The sequence below is a fragment of the Crocodylus porosus genome, unplaced genomic scaffold (assembly GCF_001723895.1).
Source record: "Crocodylus porosus isolate Cpor-Errol unplaced genomic scaffold, CroPor_comp1, whole genome shotgun sequence".
In the NCBI taxonomy this organism is placed as follows: domain Eukaryota; kingdom Metazoa; phylum Chordata; order Crocodylia; family Crocodylidae; genus Crocodylus; species Crocodylus porosus.
In genome coordinates this window covers 21659046-21686105 of record NW_017728913.1, presented here as the reverse complement: position 1 = coordinate 21686105, position 27060 = coordinate 21659046, and the positions used below count along the sequence as shown (strand labels likewise).

The 27060-nt window shown below is 40.2% G+C and overlaps 1 protein-coding gene across 3 annotated transcripts in view; it reads left to right on the top strand.

The window, feature by feature from the left end:
* SPOCK3 (SPARC/osteonectin, cwcv and kazal like domains proteoglycan 3) overlaps window positions 1–27060 on the top strand; it is a 337202-nt gene that overhangs the window by 173315 nt on the left and 136827 nt on the right. For all 3 annotated transcript variants that reach the window (XM_019534588.1, XM_019534589.1, XM_019534590.1), the window contains one exon: window positions 21575–21689. In XM_019534588.1, the coding sequence (XP_019390133.1) occupies window positions 21575–21689 (115 nt within the window). The remainder of the gene's footprint in view (window positions 1–21574; window positions 21690–27060) is intronic.

Below are 27060 nucleotides of genomic sequence, written 5' to 3'. Positions count from 1 at the left end.
AAGAGTAAATTGGATGCTTATCTTGCTGGGATCCTATGACCCCAGCTGACTTCCTGCCCTTTGGGCAGGGGGCTGGACTCAATGATCTCCCGAGGTCCCTTCCAGCCCTGATGTCTATGAAATCTATGAAACCTGCTTAAAGCTCCTATTGCATAGTGTTAATTTCCCAAACTATCAAGTTGGACCAAATATGTCCCCACTGGAAGACTGTTAAATAAATGAGAAATGAATTTGGTTAAAAACAGATTTAACTAACCAAACTGCATCTATTTTAAATCTGTGTTTAAAATACTGTAATTAGAATTCTGTAACAGCTGAAAAAACTTCTTCCATGAGAATCGGCGATGTCTTGAGAATGTCTACATTAGAACTATAGCCCAGTGCAGAGACCTTTGTGAACATGGATGAATATAATAGCTTCTCTTACAATAATTATATAGGAGCAGATGAGGTCATAGTGGGCCTGTCTATACAAGATGTTTACTGTGCTGTTGGCTAATTAACTACTCAGTAAATGTCTCAGTGTCTACATGTGCACCCCTATTAAGGCACACAAAACTAATAAACTCCACAGCAGGGTAGGGCTCATAAATACAATTCCTACCCTGTTGTGGAGTGTTGTTTCATGCACAGCAGAACACGTGTAGGTGCCAACTGGCTGGCTGGGACATGTGGGTGCTTCAGTGCCAGGGGTGCCTGCTGACTAGCCTCACACTGAAGTACCCTCGTGCCCCAGCCAGCCCCTCTGCAGCACATTGAGCCTGGTTGGAGCAGCCCCAGGCTGGCAAGCTGACTCCATGGGCCCCCTGCCCATGGGGCTGCTGTGAGCCAGCTCAATGTGCTGGGGTCCAGGCATACATGCAGATGTGCTCCTGGTAGCTTCCCAGGAGCAATAAACTGCACAGCAATAAGCAATAAGCTGTGTGGTTCATTGCTGCCCCCTAATGGCCCCCTAAGACATACCCAGAGAAGAGCAGAAACAGACTCCAAAGTAAACCAATAGAAAAATATATTTAAGAGGATGTGAGACAAGAAAAGATCATCTCAGATCTGTGCGATAGTTAGAGACCTAGGAGAGTGCAAAGTAGTGTACCCAAGAAAGCAGTGGGGAAGACAGAGATGGCAGCGGGGAAGAAAAAGAACAACAGAGAAGCTTGATTCAGACTAACTTAGCAGGAGCTCATTAGTGACTGTGGTTTCAGTGGAGAGAACATACTACAAAGAGGATACTGTGATAATTGGAAAGGCAGGTCCACGTCAAGATTTTTTTTTCTAGTTACCAAAAAAGGAAAGGAAGAGGCTGTTTGTGGGCAGAAGAGAAGAATTCAGTGGAGAGAGAGCAATTAAATATGACAGGCAGAATTCCAAAAGGAGTCAACTAGGAGAACACATTTTAAGTGATTAGAAGTTGATAATTGTGACTATTGAGGGTACTGGAGAAGGAGAAAGAACTAGAAGTAGAATGAAAGTTTTGCAGATTCAGCTTCTGTGTGTGCGCATTAAGTTCAAGATGCAAGGAAACATATTTTAGATCATGGTCTAGCAAAGCATTTTTATGTAGACTTAAAGACTTCTCTGGATTAGGGCTTTAAAGAGTGTCAAAATAATAGGTGGCAGGAATTAGTCAGGAAAAGTTAAAAAGGAGAAAGCTGATGGCAACCACTGGATTTTTCCTCTTACATTTTGTAATGCTATATTGCTTCACACATTGAATCTAGATTGATTCCTAAATTCACACATTTTTATTCTTTCTTGAACGCGTAATTTTTCCTAAGTCTTTTTCTTATCTTGTTTTGTAACTCCTTCTAACAACCTCCCTTTGCTCCAGAGGTTAACTGCTGATTTCCATTTTTAAATGCTCACACTCCTTAACATAGGCACTTTCTGTAAAGTGTTTATTCTAATTGGAATTTAGCATAGGTTGAACCTGCCCAATAAAGGGCACTTTGTGTCCAAAAGCTTTTCTAACATGTTTCCTAACATATGGCTCGGTAAAAGGTATTACTAAACCTCACAGATCTTGCTTCTTTTTAAGGGGCTTTTCACATGATAATGTTGTGTTGCTCCTGGAGCTTTTAACACCTGAAACTAGTTTTAAGCCCTTTTAGGTGGCTCAAAGTTATGCCACTCATGGACCAGATTATTTCTGATCTGTGTTACCCACTCCTGCATATTGTATATGCCAATTCTGTTTAGATACTTAAAGGATTCAATACATAGTTACACTATTTTGCATTCAAAACAGAACAACACCATTTTTGAATTGCCATGCTTCTTCTATTTTCTGTAATTTTTTTAATACCAATTTAATGTTTGTTTTTATGCTTGTTTAAATTAAACATCACTTTCAAGTGCACTGAACCAAGGGGGTCTGCTGCCTTTTTTTCTTTTTCTTTTGATGTGCCTCCCTAACTCCTCTTAACTCTAATGGGAGTTAAATGTGTGCTCATCAAGAAGGAATAGATCTTTCAATTAAGTTCTCTTACTCTAAGTCTGTCTTTGCTGTCACCTCATTCCATTATAGCCTTATGAAGAGGTATAATAAATATCTGTGTATTGTCATTTGCTGCACATTTTGATTGATCTTAAATTTCCCTAGTAATTAATTCAGTTTTTAGCCTTCAGGAAAGGTCCTGAAACAATGTTACATGTAGCAAGCATAAAAAAGACATATTTAATGTTACTAAGCTATCTTGTTCTAGGTTTTCTTTGACACTTAATGGGATAATAAGCATATGAAAAGCTATGGGACTGTAATTGAGGTAAAAATGCAATTACTCAAATTAAAATTTATTGGAACTTGCAATTAGTTTAGTAATCAAACAGAACAAAGTGTTCAGCTTCTTCTAAGGAAAATATTCTTATACACTGTTCATGTAGGTCACATAAGCACTTAGAGCAGACTTGAAATACTGAAAAGTTTCAAGTGCCAACATCAAACACCATAGCAGCAATTTAATACTCTGTTATACCAGTAGTCCTATAAAAACTAGTCATGCTGTCACAGGAAAAGGGAAAAGCAGCAGGATTAGCAATTTAGCAGCTACTAACTCTGTGAGATGATAAAATATCTGCAGTATTAAGGAATCTTTCTCCGAATCACTCTATTTCCATATTAAATGTTTCAAAATGTCCACAATTGAAATAATATAGAAGCAGACTAATGACATATCTGCTTTTCCTTCAGGAAGGGTAAGTTCAGCTTTGAGAAGATACAGTGCGAGTCTGTTGTCATATATTATAGTTTATTTGAGTAATAAAAGCAAAATCAGATTTGAAATCTTTGTATTGTTTATCTACATATAATGGGCAGTGTATTGGAATTTTGCTCAGGCACAAATATCCTATGCCTTTTATATACCCAAGGTTGTGTGTTCAGGGTAGATATGTCATTTTAAAAATATAGATTGAATGTGTTGGTATACCTTCATAAGGCACACCCTTTGTACTGTATATATGTAGTGTTCAACACTGCTCGAGGTTCATATTACCACAGTAGTATGCCCCCCCTCCTCTGCTAATGCTGTGTATGTCTGTAATTTAATCGTGGCTCATTGAAGTTAATTGCCAGACATTTTAGGGGTATGTGTATCAGGAACAAGTCTGTGCTTTTCCTAACCACCTAGTAGCTTGAAAGCTCAGTGGCTAAGGACACAAACTGGTATGAGTGCTCAGAAGCTGGTTCAAATCTGTTAACACAAGTTCAGTGCACATAAACCACTTTCAAAATGGCCGAAACCAGTTTAAGATAAATCTGGATGGATGTAGTATCAAACTTAAATGATTTAGGTTACATAGGTTTATTGAATTTCTGTCCCAGATCCCCTCTAGATTCAAGTCAACTTACAGTCCCCCAGCATCTCAGGATGCTTTGCACCTCCCCCACAAACCCCTCACAGGGTAGGTCGGCTACCTTTGGCCCAAGCTGTCTGCTCCAGCTGAACAGGGAGGCATGCTCTAGCACCCCCCAACTTCTGTCCTGAGCCACTGCAGGCATGTGCCTGCATTTATGGAATCAAAAGTGAATGCCTGTTTACTTGCTTATTGATTCAGTCTGCACAGTTTAGAGTAGACTAACCTGCGAAGATTGGATCGAGTCAGCCTGGACTTTTTGCCTATCTGTACTTAGTCTGTATGCATAGAAAGCTATGCCACACCTCTGTTGTCCTTGGGTTTGACCTGGATTAATCAGGACCATTTCAGATGGTTGCAGTCTTAGATGTTCACATACTCCAGAGAGTGTCTGCACACACGCATGTGCGCACACACATACTCTCCCTCCAAGTCTAGCTTCCTCTTTCCATCTTCATGTATTATCTTGGGAAGGATCCTTCCTAACTTAAGCTGATTTTTTACAAAGAGAAGACCTCCTCAGTTTGATTCCTTTCTAGGCATTGCTGTTAGGCCTGTTTTCTCAATCCATACATTTATGGACCTTTCAACTGGTCTACTACATTTTGCCTTTTTTCAACGAAGCCGCCTATAAGAGTACAACTGGTTTTCTCTCCAAAATGCATTTTCCTGATGTGCATGGCAATGTTTACAACAAGGCTCATCTGTGTCCACTTTTTTAATATTAATTTGGAGGCTACATTCAGACAAACATTTGGCTAATATGTTCCTGGATAAAAAGATGGCATGTCAGAAAGACTGTATGACTAATTAAGTCCAGAAAGAACAGGAGTGAGCATTGATATGCAAAATATGAATTATAAAGATTACAGTCACCTAAAAATAATTAAATTAAGAAACAGATCTTTGGAGTCGAGAGGTTTTCCAGAAAACCAACAGAAGTAACAAAAATAACACTTCATGGAGCACAAAGACAATTTAGGAAGGAGAAGTAAGAGGTAATTGGGGGGAGTCTGAATAACAAAAGGTTGCCAGTGGGAGAATCAAACAGTTATTTTAAAACATAACAAGTACAGATATGTTGGCTGTAAGCTAGTTTGATTTTAATGCTTTTTTGTTTGTTTGATTTCTGTCTTAAATTTGAACAAAAATATTGTTTAAGTAGTGAAATATCAAAAGCAATTACTTGGATGATTTGGATGGAGTCCTTGGTCTAGCTGTCTTCATACATATAAATACCTCCCCTTTACTTTAAGAGGAATTATTTATAGCTAAAGGAAAGAGAAGTATACCCTAGATTATTAAAATTTCCTTTTTACTACAGGGAACTTCATGCCTTAGTGAGGTGGAAACAATAATTTCCTTAAAAAGCATTCTTTCTAGTGGGACAGGTGGAATGCCAAGTGTCCAGCACCATTTACAACAAGCTGTAGTACATGGATTTAAAATAAACTGTCCTACATGTTGGATTGACAAAGAACAGAGGAGAAATGAATGAAAGATGCTCTGATTTCAAGTAACTTATAGTATTTAAATGACTCTCTAAATTTTGAATATACATATGCTTTTATGTGGACAGCTTAGAGCATGTACTGACCATTATTTGACCTGAATCTGAATCCTTTTGCAGGCTTCTTTTTTGGAAACCACATGGCATAGTTTGAATGTTTTAGATGATTAGGGCCAGATTCCAAAATATACTGTAGTTGCCTAAGAGCAACTTAAAAACAACAAGGGTAACTGATTTTTCAGTTCCTCATCTTTAGGCTTCTGCCCCAATTGGGAATCCTAATTGGTAAGGCTAGGAGCCCAGGCTTTCTATGCAGTTAACTGACAGGACAGAGAAGAGACTCAGTGATACAAGGGAGGAACTTTTGTCATGTAGGAGTCCAGATGGTCTCACCATTCTCCCCATGCTGTAGTTAAAAGATAAGGGCAGTTTCCTCATTGCTGTTTGTGCCTTTTGCATTAGAGGTATTTAAGAAAATGCATGAATGATGTTAGTAGTATGAGTCAGAGGCTAAAACTCCCTCTTCCCATAGAGTTAGTACTAGTCATGCTCCCTCTTTTGCTCTCTCCCTCTAGCCCTGTTAATTTTACATACCTTTCCGCACAATGGTAGAGCTCTGTAGGAGAGGGTCCCCCACCCCAGCCTTGTCTCTAGCCTGGTAAATAGAAAGCTTTCATGAAAGATGTGGTTTTGAACCACTTCGGACTGAGAAAAGCATAGGACCCAAGTGTCCCACTTATCTAGGTGAGTAGTCCAACTACTAGGCTATTATATGAAAGTGGGCAGTGTGTTTTAAAAGAAAAGAATGAGCTAGTTGTCTATATCCAAAGACGATGCCTTGGAGCCTAAGTGCAGGTGGAAGCTTCGATTTTGAATTGGATGAGACCAAGAACATGGCAGTATTCCAAACTTACTAACTCTTAGATGTTTTCTACCAACTAGCTTAGGCACCCCCACAGTTACAGTGAAGTAATATATTACACTTAAACCATATACTAAGGGCACTTAAAACACAAGCATCTTCATATTAAGGCTTATTAACTCATTCTGAGTTCCCTCTTAGCATCTCAAATTTATGCCAAAGGTTAAGGTGAGGGTTAATTCTGGGGTCTGCTACCTAGTTTATGTTAGAGTAACTTCAGTCTGCTCCACAGAAATAAAACAAGCAATTTGCAGTCTTTCAGTATCCCAGGGTATACTACTCCCAGCCCTCTCTCCCGAAGCAGGGATAGAGCTCAGCTGTTCTGGCTCCTACCCATACTCCTGCTTACTAGCCCTCTAGTGGCAAGTGAAAGGTGTGCCAGTAAGAAATAGTATTAATCCTAGGTTAATACCATTTAACATTCAACAGATTTAGTATGATCTAAGCATAACATGTAACTTCACCCTTAGGGTGCTGGATATTATGAGTCCAAGTCCTAGTCCCAACTTTCCATTTACTGTATAGGGAACAAAAGGGTGTTGTTACAGATTACCTTTAAACCATTTTATGGCACTCAATGTCAGAGTGTCCATGCATTAGAAGGTGTTAATCTGTATTGAGTACCCTCTAAAGCATCTTTAAATTATGCTACTTTGGACAAGGGTTATCGCAACGATTTTACCTGGGTTGGGCCAAGTAATTGTTAATCTGCTCCACAGAGATAAAGTGACCATTCTGCAGCATCCCAAAATGCACAACTCTTAGCTCCTGTACCTCTGACAAACTTGCCACCCAGAACCCCAGGAGACCCAATCCAGGCCCCTGGGCTGGGGGTCAGGCACACAGCCCTACCATCAGAGGGCTAAGCCTTTGTCTCACATCCAGGTTGCTCTCCCCTAGCCAGGAGAATTGAGGGCAAGGGGTATGGTTTTCCTCCCCAGCCTCCTCCCTGCCTTTTCCCCTGCCAGGAACATGGAGCCTGCAGAAACACGCTTCCTAAGCTCCATACTCTTGCCACACTTAATCCCCAGGGCTTTGCTCCCAGAGGAAGGATAGAATCCTGGCTTGTTGCCACATCCATGGGGTGTGTACAATTGACAGTTAAGCTGACTTAACCTTTTCAAGTTGACTTAACTGTCAGAGCATGCACACACATGTGGAGCAGAGTTGACTTAAATGTGGCGCAAGAGATGACAAGGGATGACAAGATTGAACAGTCACAAACTCCACTGTGAATGATTCAGGCTGGACATAAGAAAGAACTTCTTCACTGTCCGAGCCCCCAAGGTTTGGAATAGACTGCTGCCAGAGGCGGTTCAAGCATCCACTTTGAACGCCTTCAAGACACATTTGGATACTTATATTGCTAGGATCCTATGATCCCTTCTGACTTCCTGCCCCTGGGGTAGGGGACTGGACTTGATGATCCTCCGGGGTCATAGAATCATAGAATCAATGAGTCAGAAGGGACCTAGACAGGTCATTGAGTCCAACCCCCCGCCATGGACAGGAAGGAGCACTGGGGGTGGCAGGGGTCATAAGACCCCAGCCAGATGCCTATCCAGTCTCCTCTTGAAGATAAAGAGGAGTCCCTTCCAGCCCAAATGTCTATGAAAATAAAACACCTTCTAGGTGTATTATCTTGAGTCACATTAGTTAAGTTGACTTAGCTCACAAGATGGCTGCAACCATGTCAAGGAGCTGTACATATGTATGTTCTATGTGGCTTAACTTAAATTGACTTACTTAAGTCATCTTATTTTAAGTCCATTTACAATGCGTGTACTCACTCCTGGTCTCCAGTTCCTCTAGTGGCAAGTCACAGTTGTACAGGTCAGAGACAGCTTTAACCTGCAATTGCTCTCTCTAACACTGCCGAACAGTCCACAGGATTAGAATGTTTTAAAGGTAACCTGTAATACCACCCTTACTTACTTAACTCACATTTCAATATTCCACCTAGATAGTCCAGTACCTAGAGTTTAGCCCTGGCAATATTCAAGATCATTAAGTTCTCATGTGGATCTGGGCCTTGGGTATTAACATAACCAATCATGGATAACTAGGTCTGTCTTTACAAGTTATTTGCATTTCTATGTAATTAAAGATTAATGAGCCTGCCCTTTATGTGATATTTTAGTTCACTTATAACTTTCGTTGACTTATAAATATTTCAACTTTGCTATAATTAGGTAAATTGAACTTGATTAATTAGTAATGTAATCAGTGGGGATAGTTTAAGGAACTATATTGCATCCAAAAGTAGAATTACAATGTGCCTTAACAGTTGAGCTGAATCTTTAACAAAAGTTACCTGCACTCAATACTATGTGTGTTTGGGGTATGCGGAGGAGGAGTGGGAGGAGGTGGACTGGTATCACTGCCTGTTACTAATGTTCAGCGCCATTAGTAGACTCTTTTCAGTTGCCTATGGCTGCCATTTCAGGTAACGTTTTGTATGCTGGGTATCTGCCATGGCTGATTTCTTTTGGGGGAAATATTAGGCAAAGTTGTTTGGCTGTTAAGAAGATTATGGGGGGAAAAAACAAAAAGGGGAAAGCTTTCCCTGCAAACTATTGCACACAAATGCTTTGGATCCTGAATGTAAATTTCTGAAAATCACCTTCATAATATGAAAATACCCCCTAAAAAAAAATAAATCCTATTTTTAGTATCCTTGGTAGACATCTCCTAAGTACTAGCAAATGAATTCCCTGAGGTTCTGTGTACAGTGGGTATACTCCAGCCTAGAACTGAGCAGGGCTTTCCTTCCCACTGCAGTTGTAGAATGGTGCTGGCTAAGCTTGGGTATAAATGTAAGAAGGGTGGAAGTGTTTTGGACAGAGAGAGACTGTGATGAAGTAAAAGTTGGGCTCGTTAGGCAACAAAGTTTGACTGGAAGCTAGAGGCTGACATTTTTAGGTTTTAATGCTTGCCTTTGCAACCTTAATAGCATTCTTTAAACACTGAGAGACATTGAGGTCTCAGAGCTTCAGTGAGATGGGAGTCCAAGAGGGGTGGTTGTTCCTCAAGAAGACGATCCTCCGAACTCAAAGGGAGTCAGTCTCAATGTGTACCAAGGGAGACAGGAGTGCTAAAAAGCCCCATGGCTTGGCAAAGGCATCCAGGATGCCTGAGGGCAAAAAAGGAGATGTACAAACAGTGGAAGCAAGGGGCTATCACCAAGGAGGATCACACCTCCATTGCTTGTGACTGCAGGGAGGCTGTTAGGAAGACCAGGGCAGAGATGGAGCTAGGGCTAGTGACCAGAATTAGGGATAACAAAAAGTCCTTTTTTAAATACACAGGAAGTAAGAAGAAGGCACTGGATAATGCGGGGCCCCTACAGACAGGCTTGGCAATCTGGTGATTGCAGCAAATGAAAAAACTGACCTCTTTAATGAATTCTTTGCCTCTGTATTTCTGAACAGGGACTGGGACATTTCCCCCACTAGGATTACAGATGGACCCATGGGATGCACTGCCATACCTAAGGTCAGGGACAGCCTAGTTAGGGAACTTTTGGAGGGGCTGGATGTGTTTTAAATCAGCAGGTCCAGATCCTCTTAAACTGAGGGTGCTGAGGGAATTGGCAGGGGTCATAGTGGGGCTCCTGGCACGGCTTTGAGTGCTTGTGGGGCTCTGGCCTGGTACCAGGGGATTGGAAAAGGGCCAGTGTGGCCCCATTTACAAGAAGGGGGGAAATGAGGACCCCAGTAATTATAGGCCAGTCAGTCTTGCCTCAGTCCTTGGGAAGACCTTTGAGAAAATTATCAAGGAAAACATCTTCAAGGGCCCATCAGGGGAAATAATGCTCAGGGTCAACCAACATGGGTTCATTGAGGGCAGATCCTGCCTGACTAACTTGGTTTCCTTTTATGATCAGGTCACAAAGTCTCTGGATGAGGGCGTTGAGGTGGATGTCACCTTCCTGGACTTTAAGAAGGCCTTTGACACTCTTTCTCCCCACATCTCTTAAAAAATTAGGTGACTGCAGCATTGATGCCTACATAGTCAGATGGATGGCAAATTGGCTAGATGGTCACACCCAGAGAGTGGTGGTGGATAGGTTATTTTCGACCTGGAGGGTTGTGGGCAGTGGAGTTCCCCAGGGCTTGGTCCTGAGGCCTGTACTGTTCAACATTTTTATCAGTGATCTGGATGTGGGTGTGGAAAGCATGCTGTCCAAATTCGCTGATGATACCAAGATGTGGGGCAAGGTGGGCATGCTGGAGGGGAGGGACAGAATCCAGCTAGATCTAGACAGGTTACAGAGGTGGGCGGATGGGAATAGGATGGAATTCAGTGCAGGGTACTGCATCTAGGGAGAAGGAACCAGCAACACACCTATAGGCTGGGGAACACCCTTCTTATCAACACAGAGGCGGAAAGGGATCTTGGAGTCATTGTTGACTCCAGGATGAACATGGGCTACCAATGCGAGGAAGTGGTCAGTAAGGCTAGCTGCACCTTGTCGTGCATCTACAGATGCATCACAAGCAGGTCCAGAGAGGTGATCCTTCCCTTCTCTGTGGTGTTGGTCAGGCCTCAGCTGGAGTACTGCATCCAGTTCTGGGTGCCATGCTTCAAGAGGGATGTGGCTAGCATTGAGAAGGTCCAGAGGAGGGCCACTTGCATAGTCAGGGGGCAGCAGGTCAGACCCTAAGAAGAGGCTAAAGGGCCTGAGTCTATTCAGCCTCCACAAGAGAAGGCTGAGAGGGGACCTGGCCACAAATTGTTAGAGAGAAGGTTTAGGCTGGACATCAGGAAGCATTACTTTGGTTAGGGCTGCCAGGCTCTGCAATGAATTCCCAAGGGAGGTCGTGCTTTGTCCTACCTTGGGGGTCTTAAGAGGAGGCTGGATAGATATTTGACCCCAGCACTCGTTCCTGCCTGCAGCAGGGGCTTGGACCTGATAATCTGTTTAAGTCCCTTCCAACTCCAAGCACTATGAAACTATTGTGTGCACACAGGAAAAAAAAATATATATGTGTGTGTATATAGATATATATATTATCTATATACACACACACACACAGTATTAAAATGCATACACTCACATGCATCAAGCTTGTATTTCAGATATAGTTTCAAGGTAGCTATATTAGTGTGGGTATACTTGATGCAGAATGAGAAGAAAATGTGTAACACAGGAACATTTATTTGAATTATTTAGCCTTTATGGGGATGATATAGTTGGGGATGGTCCTGCTTTGAGTTGGGAGCTAAACTAGATGGCCTCCTGAGGTCCCTTCCATCCCTAATTTTCTATGATTGTATGAAACATTAATGTTTCAAAAACTTGTTTGTTATATGTTTCTAATGGGAATACTTGTCCTTTTTTTTTTAAAAAAGGAGAAATATTCTAAAAGCAGTATATAAAATGTTTGTTTTTACAGTCTATTATTGATATTATATATGAAAACTATTTTTAAGTACCTTTATTTGGTAAAATACTATGTTGCTGTTTTAAACTTGCAACAATTGATTATTGATTAATAATACTTAACTATTTGGTATTTTCTGAAATAGGGAGACTTTCAACCAGGCCTATAAAAAAGTGCCTTAATAACAAGCAATTGAGAGGCTTGCGATGGTGTTTGGTAAATGTATGTAACTTCCTGTGTGTAAAATGAGTACAATAAGCTTCAGAGGCTTAGGTTTTTAAAGGTACTGATGTGCTGAAAAATGCAGGTGTTTGGCTGAAATTGGAGATATGCACTACTGACATTTTCAAAAGCTCCTAAGCAGGTTGGGTAACTGTGTCGCAAGAAATCAGTGACATGCTTCTGATTTCTTTAGCATGTTTGAAAATCTCAGATGTGATAGGAATATATCTGTATTTCTAGGCACCTATTTGCATATAATGTCAAATGGGAAGTTTGGCCCAGAGCCAGTAAGTGACTTCCTCAAGGTTATAAACAATCAGGTGGCATTAGAAGCTAGGTGACCTGATTTCTTGTCCTGCTTTTTAAATTGCTAGATCACATTATACTGAAGAAAGAGGGCAAGGGTGCTGGAGGAGAAGGAGTTTTCTAAGAATTGAAAGCAAAGGCTGCATACAGATTTTCAGTTTGCTTTGTAAATTGCTTTCTCTAGTTCACAGCTTTATAAACAATGTATCATCAGTTTTCTTTCAGGCACAAAGGCCATTAAACTATTTAACCTCCTGGTTCAGTAAGCACGTGTCCTTTTGTTTCTTGGTCAAAACACTACCTGCATTCTTTCATGCATTTTTTACAGTAGGACTAATCTGCTGAAAATAGCTTTTCCAAAACTCTCATTGAACTAGTAGCAGTATGAAACTGTAGTAATATGGCACTCAGTGCTGGCTGCTACCTTAGGTAAATGCCTGGGTATCTTGTCTCTGACTTCCCTGCTGCTGTGACTACAGTTCCTGGGTGAGATAGCTCAGGCATGCTTACACAGTCTGTAATCATATGTTTGATCTTAGTGTAGACCTCCCCCAGATAAGGCTAAAATTGTGTGGAAAAATGTCATGTGTAATTAAAGACTTCATTCTAATTCATACCTGAAAAGGAATTATGATTGTACAAACAGCCTTACCCTTGACATTTCCTTTTAGTTGCTCAACTTTGTATCCTGTGTGTGCATATGTGTGTGTATGCATACTGTATTTTCTCTCAGACATCATACCAAGGAATAAAATATGCATCTTGTCTTTGCAATGCAAAGCAAAGAAAAAATCTTTTTATAGCGAGTAGCAAAGAACAAAACCTACTTGTTGTTCTTCCTATGAGCTGCTCATTGTTCTGCTCCATATGAGTTGCTTTTGTCTGGTAAGGCAGAAACTGCTTTTACCCTATTTCTCACTTATAAAGAAAGCACACTACAATTTCCAGTAACTGGTTTTTAGAAAAAGGTGTGTGTTTGTATGTGAGAAAGTATTATATACATCTATACATCTTTTCAATCCCAAAGCATTTTAAAAATCTCACAGTATAAGTAAAGCTACAACCTTCAGTTACTCCATTAGCTCTGGTACAAGAGACCTAACTGGTGGATCTAGTTTTCTGCCATTTGATGACCCATGTGGGAGGTGATTTGCTGCCTCATAATGGAACTACTGGCCACATCCAGACGAGCGCAGCTATGAGGTGCCATATACCACACATTTATGTGTTCTCTGTGCTGCAAGCTAGCAGTGCATAGGGGTGGGGTGGATGTGACCCCAGGAGGTTGCAGGGTCAAAAAACCTGTGCAAAAAAAAAGCAAGTTGGCATACGTGGGGACAGCACGCAGTACCTAAAGCAGAGCATGGCTGGCTAGAGCCACACTACAGCTGCCGACCAGGCTCTGAGCAGCAGGACCGCCACTGCTTCAGCCCCGGAAGGCTCCCAGGACCCAGGGAGTCAGCCCAATGCTGGAGTCAGCCCAATGCTGGCCTTATCTTCCCCTACCCCACCTGGGGTAACTTGCTATGCACCAGAGAGCACATGGCACAGGCATTCCCCAGGAAGAACTAGCAGCGGCACAAGGTATGCCACTGCTTCTTGTCCCCAGGAAAACAAACATCTGTGCTCGTGTGGACACAGCCCCTGTGTTGGGTTTTTTTTCTTCCATTTTCTTTCTTAAACGTCAATGATATTACAGTGGGGAAAAAATACCCCCACAACTAAAAACAAAGGGGGCATTGTTAAAGTTTGCAAAGTCGGGCATCAGAAAAGTTAGGAAATACCAAAATTAAGGTTGTTCATGTTATTTTAACAGCTTTCCTTCTGTGTATGCAGTTTGATAGTCTTTAATTACATGATCACACACTATTCCCTCCACAGGATCCTACTTGACTCACTGTGTAGGATGAACCATACTCATTTTAATGAGCAACTATTCAATATTATGTTGTTATGTATTGCTCAATGAATGCCTCCATGTATTATTTACTATACATAATTCATATCCTGCTATGAAGACAGAATTATCAGAGCTGATGAGAAAATTAATGTAGCTCTATAGTATTTAAATACATTTTTTCATAACACCATTATCAGATGACTGGTGGGTGACTGTGGGACAGAAAAATTAAGTCTAGATTTATCCAATTAAAATGCCCAGTTTGAGACGTCATGACCTAATTTTCAGAGTTTGGGCATTACATAGCAGTTTTTATGTCCAAAGCACAGCTCCAGCTCACTTCAGTTGTGATAAAGATCTGGTGAAGAGCTGAGCTGTCATATCCCAGGGTCTCCAGACAGGCACCAAGCAACTAAGCTGTTTGTACATGTTATGTTTGTAGTGAGAACGATATACACATATATAATATGCCTTTTTAATGCCACAAAAAGCTAGTGTGTATACGTTCACACCATCTGTATCGCCGCAAGTGTAGCAGAACCTCCACAAAAATGTTCCTATTTCAAACAATTTTTAGTGCTACATGTAATGTTCCCTGTAGTGCTACAAGGTATGTTTTGGTCTTCTAGCATCCCACAGTGCTCCACTCTTCTTCCCCCTAAAAAGAAGCTAGATCCCTGAAAGCTCATGCATAGCAGTGCTTTAGTTAGCCAGGATTTCTAACTGCAGCTCTACACACCATGGCAAGTTGCTACTGCAGCACTGAGGATAGATGCTACTCCCACCATGGCAGCAGTGGCAGAGAGATAGGTTTTGCTATTGTGGGGATGAGGAGAGATGCTGCTCTGAGAAATGGGTGCTGGAGTAATGCCTGTCAAAGGCAGCCCATATTCCCCTGTGCTAGGAGGCAGGCTTTTAGTGATTATTGTCAGTGATCAAACTGGAGCAGCAACTGTCAAAAGCAGATCAGCCCTACCCCCACTGTTGCAGAGGTGGTGAGAGGGTGAGGATTGCTTCTCTCTTCACTCCCTGGCCATGCTTTTGGGAACTTGGAGTGCTGGTGCTCTGGTCTGGGAGCAGCAATGGAACAGGCTCCCCTGGGGATACAAGGAGAAAATGAGCATCTCCCTATCACCCACTAGCTTGAAAATGTGTCTTTTGTGTGATTTTGTAGCACTTCAGCAAAGGGCATTCAGCACTTTGCAGTACTACAAATGCATGCATGTCCAAGGCCTGAGAATATACAGTTAATGACCACCTGCAAAGAGTTTGGTTTATGTATCTTGCCCGGCATCTAATAAGAACTCTGTGGAAAAGCCAGGGATACCATCCAGTTCTCTAGGGCAGCATGTAGCAGCCTTAACCACTATGCTGTCTTTCTTTCTTTGCAATTCCCTGCCTCATTCATTGCATAGTTCCCAATCTCTGAAAAAATGAGGTAGGATTCTACAAAAAACAGTCTCTGTAACAAAACAATCCATCTGCATGATATGTGCATCTAAGGCGATTGCATTGTTGAAAAAATAGTAAGTGGTTGTGTAATTATACACTATTCTTATAATATATTAGTGTTGATTATGAACCAATACATCCAAATTAAGTTGCATGGAAAGCCTTAATTTTATCATTTCTTAATTTTGAAAGATTATTTAATTTTGTAATCTGCAAAATGTTCTTTAACAGTTTACTGTGTATTTATATGTATGTGGTACCTATAGGCTACACAGGGATCAATCTACCTTCTATTTCTAAGTACCTGTAGCATACACTTATTTTAAAGCAAAGCTGGTGGGTTTTTTAGCTGTTTTTCTTAGCATCTTTAACACTGCAGCAGCCACGATTTGCATAGAATTCAAATATACCATATTTAGTTGAATACAAGCATGGGGGGAAAAGGGTCCTCATCTTATGATCTCATACAAGAAAATATAATTAAATACATCATCTATCAGTAAAATACTACCAAAATGCAGATGTGCTAAGTAATTGAAACAAGCTAGGCAGTCGATTAAATGCTGCCAACACTGAATGTGATTCTAAAACACAGGTAAATATGCTGATGGGAACCTACCACAAGGCTAGGTTAGTGCAGCTTATCTGAATAAGACATATGGTAGTGCCCATTCCATGTAGGGCCACTCAATGCTGATGCTTTTTTTAGTCATGGTGAGCCACTACATGGCTTACATTTTGACTTCTTCACTCCCACTGTTGAGCCTGGACCTTTCTTTCTCATTTCCAATGATTTCTGTTTCTTCACCAGCCTGAAATGTCTGGCAAACATAATCAAACAGGGTCCCAAACAGTTACCCAGAATACTTCTGTCACCCTTTCCCTCAGCCTGATGAATATGATTAGTGTGGCCCCACCTTTCATGAGCTGGAACTGGTTGCCCTGAGCCTTTTCTGCATATACATTTTTGGAGAATACCAGGATTCATGGCAAGAACACGTGGTTCAAGTCATGAGTGGGGGCTAATTAGCACATGGTATGTCTGGAATACACTCGCGCATTAAGTAGTGATGAGCTATGAGGTCACCATGGCTTGAAACACTGTTGTCTCTGCTGGGACTCAGCCCTGTGAAGTGAAAGATAAATCATGAGATTTTAGACTCCAAACTAATATCAAGCATAGTCTGTACAATATATATGTAAATACAGAAGTTCTCCTTAAAAGTGTATTTATGGAGTACCTGTACTCAAACTTGCAGCAGCTCCAAAAAAAGGTAGGATGCACCATTTCTGTATAAATTTAGTCTATTTGTACTACAGTATATGCAAATTACTGTAGGTCAGTTTATATTGATGTTAGTGTTTTCAAATTAGCTCCTCACTTCTGTGTGCTCTGGGAGAACAGGTTATAATAATGGGGGGGGGGGGGGCGGTGTGGAAAGGGCTGCAGGGGAAAACGTTGGTGGGTTTTAGAGGGCAAGGTAGCCACCTGACCCTTCTCCCCCCTCACCCAAGATTTATTTTCCCTGCTGTAGCAATAGAAGAGGAACAAATTCAAGGCAAACCTCCAATAACTAGATTCTATACCTGGAAAACTATTAGAATTTTTCCATATGTAGTGTCTTATTATTGGGCTCTCATCTTATATGCACAGTTGTCCTATATTGAAGTAAATGTGGTATTAAAATAACATACACAGTAGTAATTGGCCCATAAATATGACTATTTCCAATTTCATTGTAAGAAGAAAATATATAATTTGTACCTCAAGATGACAGCGAATCTTTAATGTGTTTTATTATAAATTTTAATTGACTCTCTCCAGTTCACTATGCAAAATATAGCAAAAGTACAGAATGTTGTTGAAAATATACAGGAATTCAAGTAGGCAGAATGGAAGCAGAATGTACAAATTGGAATTTTTTAGGAGAATCTCGACAGTGCAGAAAGCAAGCAATTTTTCATGCTGAAATGTATTGCCAAGAGGCTCTGATAGATTAGAAACTGTATATGTATATAAAAGTGGGTTTTTTTTAAGAAAGGTGCTATGCAGTATATTACTATGAAGTCAGAAGTACTTATACTTCTATTTCAAAACTCAATGTGCAAAATTCAAGCAGTTCAAGTTGTATAAGCAGCACAGTAGTTTACAACAGGAGAGAGCAACAAGTGTATGAAGTTAAGAGGTGAGGGAGATTAAAAAACAATATGTAAAACTAGCTGTATGAACTTTACTGTGAGGATTCAGCCTTTCCTTATAGGCCAGAAAAGTCCCTAATGCAGACTCTTGTATTTTTCATCAAATTGATACATGACAGGCATTTGGGGTACATTCGGTTGTGTTTGTTTTTTTCTCTCAAAGGGGAAGCATTCCCTAGGTGTTCCCCCATTTCTTTTCCTTTGGTATCCTTTGTTTTTTCATTTATCCTCACAATCTTCATTAGAGAAGGCTTCCTTTTGTAGTTTTCAAGTGTTAAAACTGTATTGTTGTGTAGCTTGTGGCTAAAGTGAAGACTCTGATCTTCCTGTCTGTGTACAGATGGTCAAAAAAACTGAGGTTGAATCAGTTCAGTCTTCACAAGTCTAAACTGGGTAGATTGAACCAATAGACAGGTAAATGGACATTTCCTTTTGATTCCAGAATGCAGCCACATGTCTGCAGTGGCTCTGAGTTATCTTGAATCTGGAGGGGATCTGGGAGAGAAGTTCAATAAACCGATTTAAATGAAATCAGTTGAGCCTGATACTACATCCATCCAGGTTTATCTTTAAACCAGTTTCAGCCATTTTGAAAGTGTTTATGTTCCCTGAACTTCTGTTGTGTTACAGGTTTGAACTGGTTTCCAATCACTTATACTGGGTTATGTGTAATTTCTGTACCCAGCTCCTGAGTCTTGCAAGCTGCCTGTAGAGTATTGAAGTCATTTCTTAGCCTGGAGACCAAGGTGAATAGTTACGGAGAAAAATGTAAATATTCTCTTAATAGCATCACATGGTGTTGTTGCTAAAGTATTCAGGACTTCCCACTGATTAATTCTTTAGCTAAAATTTTACCCAAAAAATTTACTAATCTTAGAAATGGAGTACCTATTTCAATAGAACAAATAGAAGTACTGGAATCCATTAAAGTATCTTGGCAACAGAGAGAAACTCTTCCCAGAAGTATTCCGTGTTGTTATTTATTCTACAATGGTCTTAAACCTTAAATCTAATAAATAAGGTTCTGATCCTGTCAAGATTTATGTACATGCCCAATTGAAGTGAATATTGTCAATAAAGGCAATGCAGTCTTCAATGGGACTACTCACAAATCTAAACATTATTTGTACGATTGGAAGCAATTAAGATGGAACAATGACAATCACTAAGATTTCACAGATAGGAAAATATGATTTTTTTCTTAAATAGAAATGCGTATAGAATTTACTAGGAGTCCAACAGAAAGTGTCATAGGCACTGTATCTATGGCAAGCACCTTTTTGAAAAGCAGAAAATGATTGCATGCCAGACTGTTGATGGTTTTTTGTTGTAGGAATGGACTGTGGGTTCTTTTTGTTGTTTTGTTTTGTACGTGTTGTTGTTTATTGTTTTCTTTTCTCTTTCTGATCCTTTCTAAAAAGATAAAGCTGCAGTAAGTTCCATGTGTGTATATGAATATATGTATGTGTGTGCGCACACACACATTGGTTGTGATCTGAGTACAGGGCCTTCTTTTATTTTTTTCAGGGTGCACAAGTGGTGAGGTCTTTCTTGTCCCTTATCCCTGTTTCTCCTGCCTTTCACCAAAAGATGCCACTTAGAATGTCCAGTGCCAACCAAATTGTTGTTTAAATTCAAAAGGATTGATTGAGATCTATTTTTTTCTTACTCTTCTAACAGTCATTGTCTTGATACTGTTTTGCCATGAATTACAGTTTAATGATAGCACACAGGTTGTACTAAGCCTGTGGGGACATGTGTGGCAGGTTGAAAAGACCAGCTGTATTGAAAAACTGACAAAGACCCATGAATTGACCTGTAATGAGAGTGCATGTAGGTACTTTTGTGTCAGCAACAGAATAATGAGACACATCCTCAAGCTCATCTCAACTTGCCTTCCATTAAATACCTCTGCTCTTTGAAACTCCTCCCCTTATTAATGGTAGATACTAAGGAAAAAAGTCAAAGCAGCCTTTAACAGTCACTTCTGAGTTTTCAGGGCAATCTAGTCATTTGATTCTGCATTTGGATTTAGCTGGAGCTTCCAAATAGAAATATCCAAATAGAAAATAAATTAGTACGTGTAAGATAGGTTCTGGTGACTCACTTTGAGTTTTAATGGTGCATCAAAAATATCAATATTAAGTTTTGATTTGATTTGCCAAGGATTTAAAGAATTCGAATCCTCTAAACCTCTAGGGGTATTGGGATGACTGTCTTTTTGACTGAGAATGGGGGAGTCCTCTGTTCTCCTGAGAGACTAAATACTCTCCCTACTAATATTTTTAGTCTTCCTTTCACCCCTTCAAAGCTGTTTCTACATGACTAATATCTTTTTTCCATAACAGTGGACTGAGGGAGTATTCTACAGATAAGCTGGTAGGCAAATGATACCATATTTTCTTGCATACAACATACCCAAATAAAACATGCACCTTGTTTTTAGAAGACGGAATATAGAAAAAAAAAATGTTTTCCAAGTCATGGACAACTGTGGTGACAGCTGCCTCATTCAGACTTTCTCCTGGGGTGCCACACTTCCTGGATTACTGTGTGTGACACTCTTCCTGGACTTATTGTGTGATACAAGGTTAGGCCCCAGACTGTTGCATGGACAGTAGCAAGACAGTTAGTTCTTTATAGTCTAATAAATAAAGTGTTTCCATATCACAGTTGTCATCAAGATTCTGCCAGAAGCTGCACAAGCTATAGTGCTTAGTTAACAGCTATGGCTGTAAGAGGGATAACATGAGACACTGTCACTTTAGCTCGCCAAAACAGATACAAACTGCACACATCTTGGCAGATAGATGGCATGTGAAGTATCTTCAATCATGTTTTTTTCCAACAAAGAAAACATCTTCCCCACTTAAACCCCGCTCAAGGGGGCTACCTTTGAGGGCAAGGTGCACGTTGCATGTGAGAAAATAAGGTAATAAGAACACATGTCTTTGTGAAAGTCCATATCTTCTTTACAGTGGTAGAACATTATTTTTCTCTAGCTCTGTGGTGTCCTGCTGGGGTGTGGTGGAAGATTAGTTAAGGTGTCTTGCTGTGCTGCCTCAGGTTTAAATTCAGCCCTGTTCTAGATTGATGTTGAATTTGTAGTTTCATAGTTGGTAGGGTTGGAAGGGACCTCTGCAGATCATCAAGTCCGATTCCCTGCCATGGGAGGAAAAAGTACTGGGGTTACCCAGCAAGGTGTTTGTCTAGCCTCCTCTTAAAGACCCCCAGGGTAGGAGCCAGCACCATTCGCTTGGAAGTTGGTTCCAGATCCTAGCTGCCTTGACAGTGAAGTAGCGCCTCCTGATGTCTAGTCTGAATCTACCCTCTGCGAGCTTGTGTCCGTTATTTCTAGTCACTCCTGGTAGTGCTCGGGGAAACAGAGACTCCCCCAATGCCTGCTGGTCCCCTCTGACTAGTTTTTAAATGGCCACTAGATCCCCCCTCAGCCTTCTCTTATGGAGGCTGAACAGGTTCAGGTCTTGTAGCCTTTCCCCATAGGCTTGTTTGATTTCCTTATTGATCTTTAGCATAGATAATGCAAGTAGAATTAATATAGTCTGAGTAGAATATGTCCATATTGTTAAATTAGTGTAATTGCATAAAGGCATTAATAACAGAGGTGAACTCAGAACAACCACCACCTCAGACATCACATAACTTTACAACTTGGTTCCATTGTTAATAGATAATATAAATGCAAAGATAATATATACTACACAGTAGTTTTTCAAAGCATGTATAACCATAGTAAATAAAGAGTTGGAATTTATATTATAAAATATGTTTACATTAATGATCATCACTCTTATTTATTACAGTGCAAACTAGAATATCAAGCATGTGTCTCAGGAAAACAGATCTCAGTGAAGTGTGATGGACGTTGTCCTTGCCCTTCAGATAAAGTAGCAAGTACAGGAAGAAATGATAAGAGGGGTGAGTAATGGTAATTTGTATTTCTTCTTTTAAATAGAGCTTGTTTTAAGGGAGGAATATGATTTCATTCATGGAAGAGTATGTTGATCACTAAATGGAGGACTTTTTTCTGTAATGGATTTGAAATGGGGGCTACATTAGAACACTATTTTTCTGACACAAACTTCTGCATGAAATTTCATTGAGATCAATCCTGCTTGTTATTAATATGCTTAGTGCATTGGAAAACACACAAATAAATATAGTCTTTGGTCCATGCAGCTCTCATTCTGAAGGGCAAAAGACAAGGGGTAATGAAAAATGCAGGGCAGAAAGTAGTTAGAAAAGAATAATTTTAAATATTAAACTACCTGTAGTAGCAATTGTATTGTTACTGTGGATTTACAACAAGGGGGCCATAGGGGAATCTGAGCTTGTTTATGAGATATGAATAAGAAAACATCACTATTTTTGTGAAACAAGATGCCAGGACAATTTTTAGAGGATAAGAACATCAGGGTATCTGGTTTCTGCATAACTGAAGAAAAAAAATGTGACCAAGCATTGTTACAATTCAGTGATGCTTAGGTGCTGGTAACAGATCATTGTAGTTCTGGTAAGCTGATATATGTTAGACCAACATGATATGCATTTCAAGATGCTGGAGGATTGTCTCAGGCTTGGGATGGGGCACAAAGGAGTATTTAATATGTTTAAGTGAGTGAAATTTTAGACAGAATTCAGGACAGACTGTCTTTGTATTTCAGACTTGAAATCACGTTTAAACATGTTATTTGTTTATAGTACCAAATTTCCTCAGTGCAAATGTATGAAATGTCAAATTTACAAAGAAAACCTCCTTGATTTTATAGGCTTTGCAGGCGTTACGTTAATATTTTCTGAAGCTAATTTGTTATCTTGCACTTACTACCCTAAATTATTGTGTAAGAGAATTCTTAACACCTCACCTCCATTTTAATCCTCAGCCTTTGATGAAAAGAATTTTCTTGCAGTTAGAAAAAGATTGATTCAATTAATTATTTTTAAACAATGAGTTTAAGTAATCACAATGAACACTGAGCCATGTGCATGCACACAAAACCAATTACAAATCTGCACTAAAACATCACTTAGGCCACTGTATTTTCTGAGCTGAAATTATTTTTCTGCAATAATACGCTAAGAATATAATTAAATATTCCTTACACTGGAAACTACTGTACTACAAAGGATTTTAATGTTTTTAATCGCATTAATTTACAATATCGCTTTTTGTTCCTGTTTACTGGGTTGAAAAAAATTTCCCACCATTTACTCACCAAGGTGAAAAGTATTGAAGCAGGATAAAATCTATTAATGTGAGAAGTACAAGAATCTGCATGTTCTTAACTGTGGTTAGGGCCTGTCTGTAGTGCGACTGTACCAAATGCTGGCTATCAGTTGCTTAACTAAAGCTGTTCTGGACTATAGACAAATCTGAAGACCACCTGCCTTCTGTTTACTTAGCAGGAACATTGCAAATCTGTGCCCTTACTCCCTTCTAGCTTTGCTTTCTCCAAATGCTTACTTTCCTTAAATGACTGCTCTATCAAGCATGGCCTGTTATTAGCGCTGATATCTAGGTACATTGTATTGACTTCAAGATGGATTTTTTCATTACTACGCATAGGAACGAACCATTTCTGAAGACTCATACAGCTCATCACCTCTCATATTGCAAGGATACAGGGATCAGTTGTATGAAGGAAAAAACAAACAAGCGAAGAGAATTTAAACTAGTCCTCCCCTGGCAGGTTGTCAGGACAAGCAAAGTACAGGGTTTTCTTGAGCAGAATGTAGAAGCTTCTTTAAGGCCAAAGGCCAAGAAACCTGAGAAACGTAAAAGTGAATTGAGTATCAACTAATATTTTAGCCATCATTATAGTGCTGTTGTAATAGTTTTCCTGTAGTTATCTCTGAGTTCACAGATCCCTGTTCCCAAGTCCTCTGAAAACCACAGAATTAAATTGCACTGAAACTTGGGCTCTCTCACTGTAGTTCTAAATTGGGGTAATTCTAGAAAGTAGATCTTGAGAAAGTCCTCTCTCGGAACAGCTCTTTTTAACTTGGTCAGATTCTGCCACTTTTGTGCGTGTGTTTCTAGGGATCAAACCATGGCTCTGATCTTGCCCTGAATTGTCTCAGTCCCTGCTCTAACATGGCACTGAGTATCCTCTGGGGAACCACACATTGATTTTTGGCATTCAACAAACGAGTTTATCACTTGGGATAGGCACACATCTTGTATCCAGCAGTCAAACAGATTCCAAGGTACATTCAGTTGCTTTGTAGTGGGAAGTGTTTGTAATTCAGAATTTCCTTTTACTATGTATCCTTACTGTGGATGTTTAAGCATCCTCAGCTCTTGGATCAGAGACTTTTTATCTTAGCAGAATCCATAGAACAAGCTGCAGCCCTGTCCATCCATGTGCCCCACAAGGTTGCATGAGGAATCTGATCCTCAGTTCCTTTCAACTGCCTAGATACCGATGAGGCATTCTTAGCAGCCTAAAACCCTATTAGAAGACTTCAGTTAAAGTGCTTCCTTCTTTTATCAGTATTATTTTGTCTTGTTGTTGTTTCTGTCTTGTTTATGAAGAAAGAAGAGATGTTTTTCTTTATTGTTCTCTTCTTTTGTTGTGGTTTGTGCCCAGTTAGTCCCCACACTCACAACCTAACGTGTAGTGTCCTAGTATGTGCATACCATATATATTACCCCTTTACCTTTTGAACTATACTGAACAGGGGCTGTCTATCTGCCCTGGGCTCACCATATAAATCTACACCACTTCAGCTAAATTTTACAATTGTTCGCTACCATTTATAACTTCTTATGTACATAACACCATCCAAAATTATATTTATCCTCAGTTAAACCCACAGACCATACTCATCCCCCACCTAACTGCTGAATATCTTCATAAGAAGAATGCTACTGACAAAGCTTATCTAATAGGGTACTGAAGAAGGAATCTCAAAGTATTCCTTCCTTTTGATCAAACACACTAGACTCAGGTAGAGGGGCTCATCTTATCTTGCTGGAGAGTCAGGATCCCTCAGGGGACCTCATATCTCGATCTCAGCTCTGCCACACTACTCCACCAAATCCCCTCACCTTTTAACACAGCTGTATTTAATATAGTGGATAAAGCTGGAATGCCTGCAAATCATTTTCATTGGCTTTATGAGAACTAGGTAAAATCCAGAGAGTGTAGGTTGTCTGGATGTGTATTATAACGCTTTCTTACCCGGTTTTCAGACATTTGATATTGGCTAAGATTGGAAAGGCATAGTGTATTACAGGGGAACCTTAGTTTGGCACTAACCAAAGGTTTTACCATTACATTTACATAAAAAGTATGCAACGTTCCAAGAACAAGCAGTAAGCTATGTATGTTTATTTGAAAACAATGAAAAGGTATCTAGCTAGGTTGATTTATATTTTTCACAGTGGAGAATAATCTAGGACATCTGAAATGGTTGGGGATGTTTTATTATGCTGCTTCAGTTCATAAAAGTTATCCTAAACTACTCATTCCCAACCATTTTTAAGCTTAAGTTACCCTTCAACAGGCTTTTGGCAGGATTTGGAAAATGCCAGCTCTTTGTTTTCACTTTTTTTGACTGCAGAAAAATAAAGGAACAATATTTATTTTTCAAAGAACTCAGAAAGACTGCAAGAGATCTGAATGCTCTTGACACTATGCAGTCCTATTTGAAATTTCTGAGTTTATCTTGTGAATCAATTTAAGCACCTGGGTTCATCTTGTAGATCAGTTGTAGCTGACATTGGGTAAGTTTCTCCACGTGCTTTTACACGCACCAAAACTTAATGGCGTATTAGCCTAATGTGCATTAAGGCAATTTAGGCACATGTCTACAAGTGCACCCACTAAGGCCAATTAACACATGTAGGCTTGAATATCTAAAATTGCCACATTTAAGGCACATTAAGGACCTGCATGTGTAGACACGTGCCCTTAATGCACCTTAAATTAGGCTAATACGCATTACATGTACACATGTAGACATACCCATAGTGTGGCACCCTGCAACATCCTTGAAAAGATCTCATGGCACCTGGGTTGGGAATCACTGTCCTAGAACATTCACATGATAAATAGCAAAGGTGTACCAATGATATGATCCCATATCATATCGGCACTGATAAAAGAAAAACTGACATTATCGGCAATTGGCTTTTTTTGGCTGATGCGGCCAATAATGTCACCAATAAGTTCTACTTGCATACACACAGCCCACAGGTGGGTAGGACCACAACTCGGCAGCATGGAGAGCAGCGTCCAGCTGGTAAGTCTGTTATGAGGGGAGGGAAGGGGCATGGTGAGGGCAGACCAAGGCCCCTGTGGTGAGGGAGGGAGTGGGGCTGGGGTAGGCACTGTCCAGCTGGGGGGCAGGGCAGGGCAGGGCACCAGATGGAGCCACAAGCAGATCATCTGGGGGGCATGGGGATGGGTGAGCACAGTTCCTGCTGCTGCACATACCCCATGAGGGCATGGGAGCCATATGCCTCCTGGATCTGTGCTTGGGGTGAGGGCAGGCTCCCGCTGTGGGCTGGGACTTCCTGGCAGGGGTTCTTCCTGGCAGGGGGGCTGGGCTGGGGCTACACACGGAGCAGGTGGTGGTGCCACTTGGAGAGGGGCTACAGGGTGAGCTATAGCCACCTCAAAATTCGCCATATTCCTGAAATATCAATAATGTTTTCTTAGCAATGTTATAAATAAGTTACATGTACTTGCATACTAATTTTAAGCTGAAGTATTGGTCTCTGGCACCCAGCTACCTTGACTCTACGTAATTTGTGTTGTCATTCAGCCACATGGGGATTAAAATCAGAATAGCAGAAATTCCATTAGGGAAAATTAAGTAGGTTAATAGTGGTATGGTAGAGAAAATTATTGAAATGCTTGTTAATTAAAGCTATTCCAAGTTTATTTAGCAGGGTCTCATGTTATTGTTTAAAATAATCTGTTGCAAAAATAAATTGGAACCTGGAGTATGCCTGATGATGTTTCATAAAAATGGATTGTCCTTTAATCCATTTTGTTAAATCTAACTCATTACGTTTTTCCTGTACATTCTTGTATGAATTTCTCTTGTTCCAAGCAATTGACTCACATTGACCACCTATTGCTTCATGCACTTTTCACTACACTTCCAGATCCAAGTGATACATATTTTTTTCCTGCAAGTACTAAATTAAAGATTACACCAACATGCTTTGTTCAGCTTATTAATACATAGGAAACTGACTTAAAACAAAATAAATTCAAATGCAGTTTGTATGACCCCTGCATAACCAAACTGCAGTTTGAATAAAAAAAAATAAAAA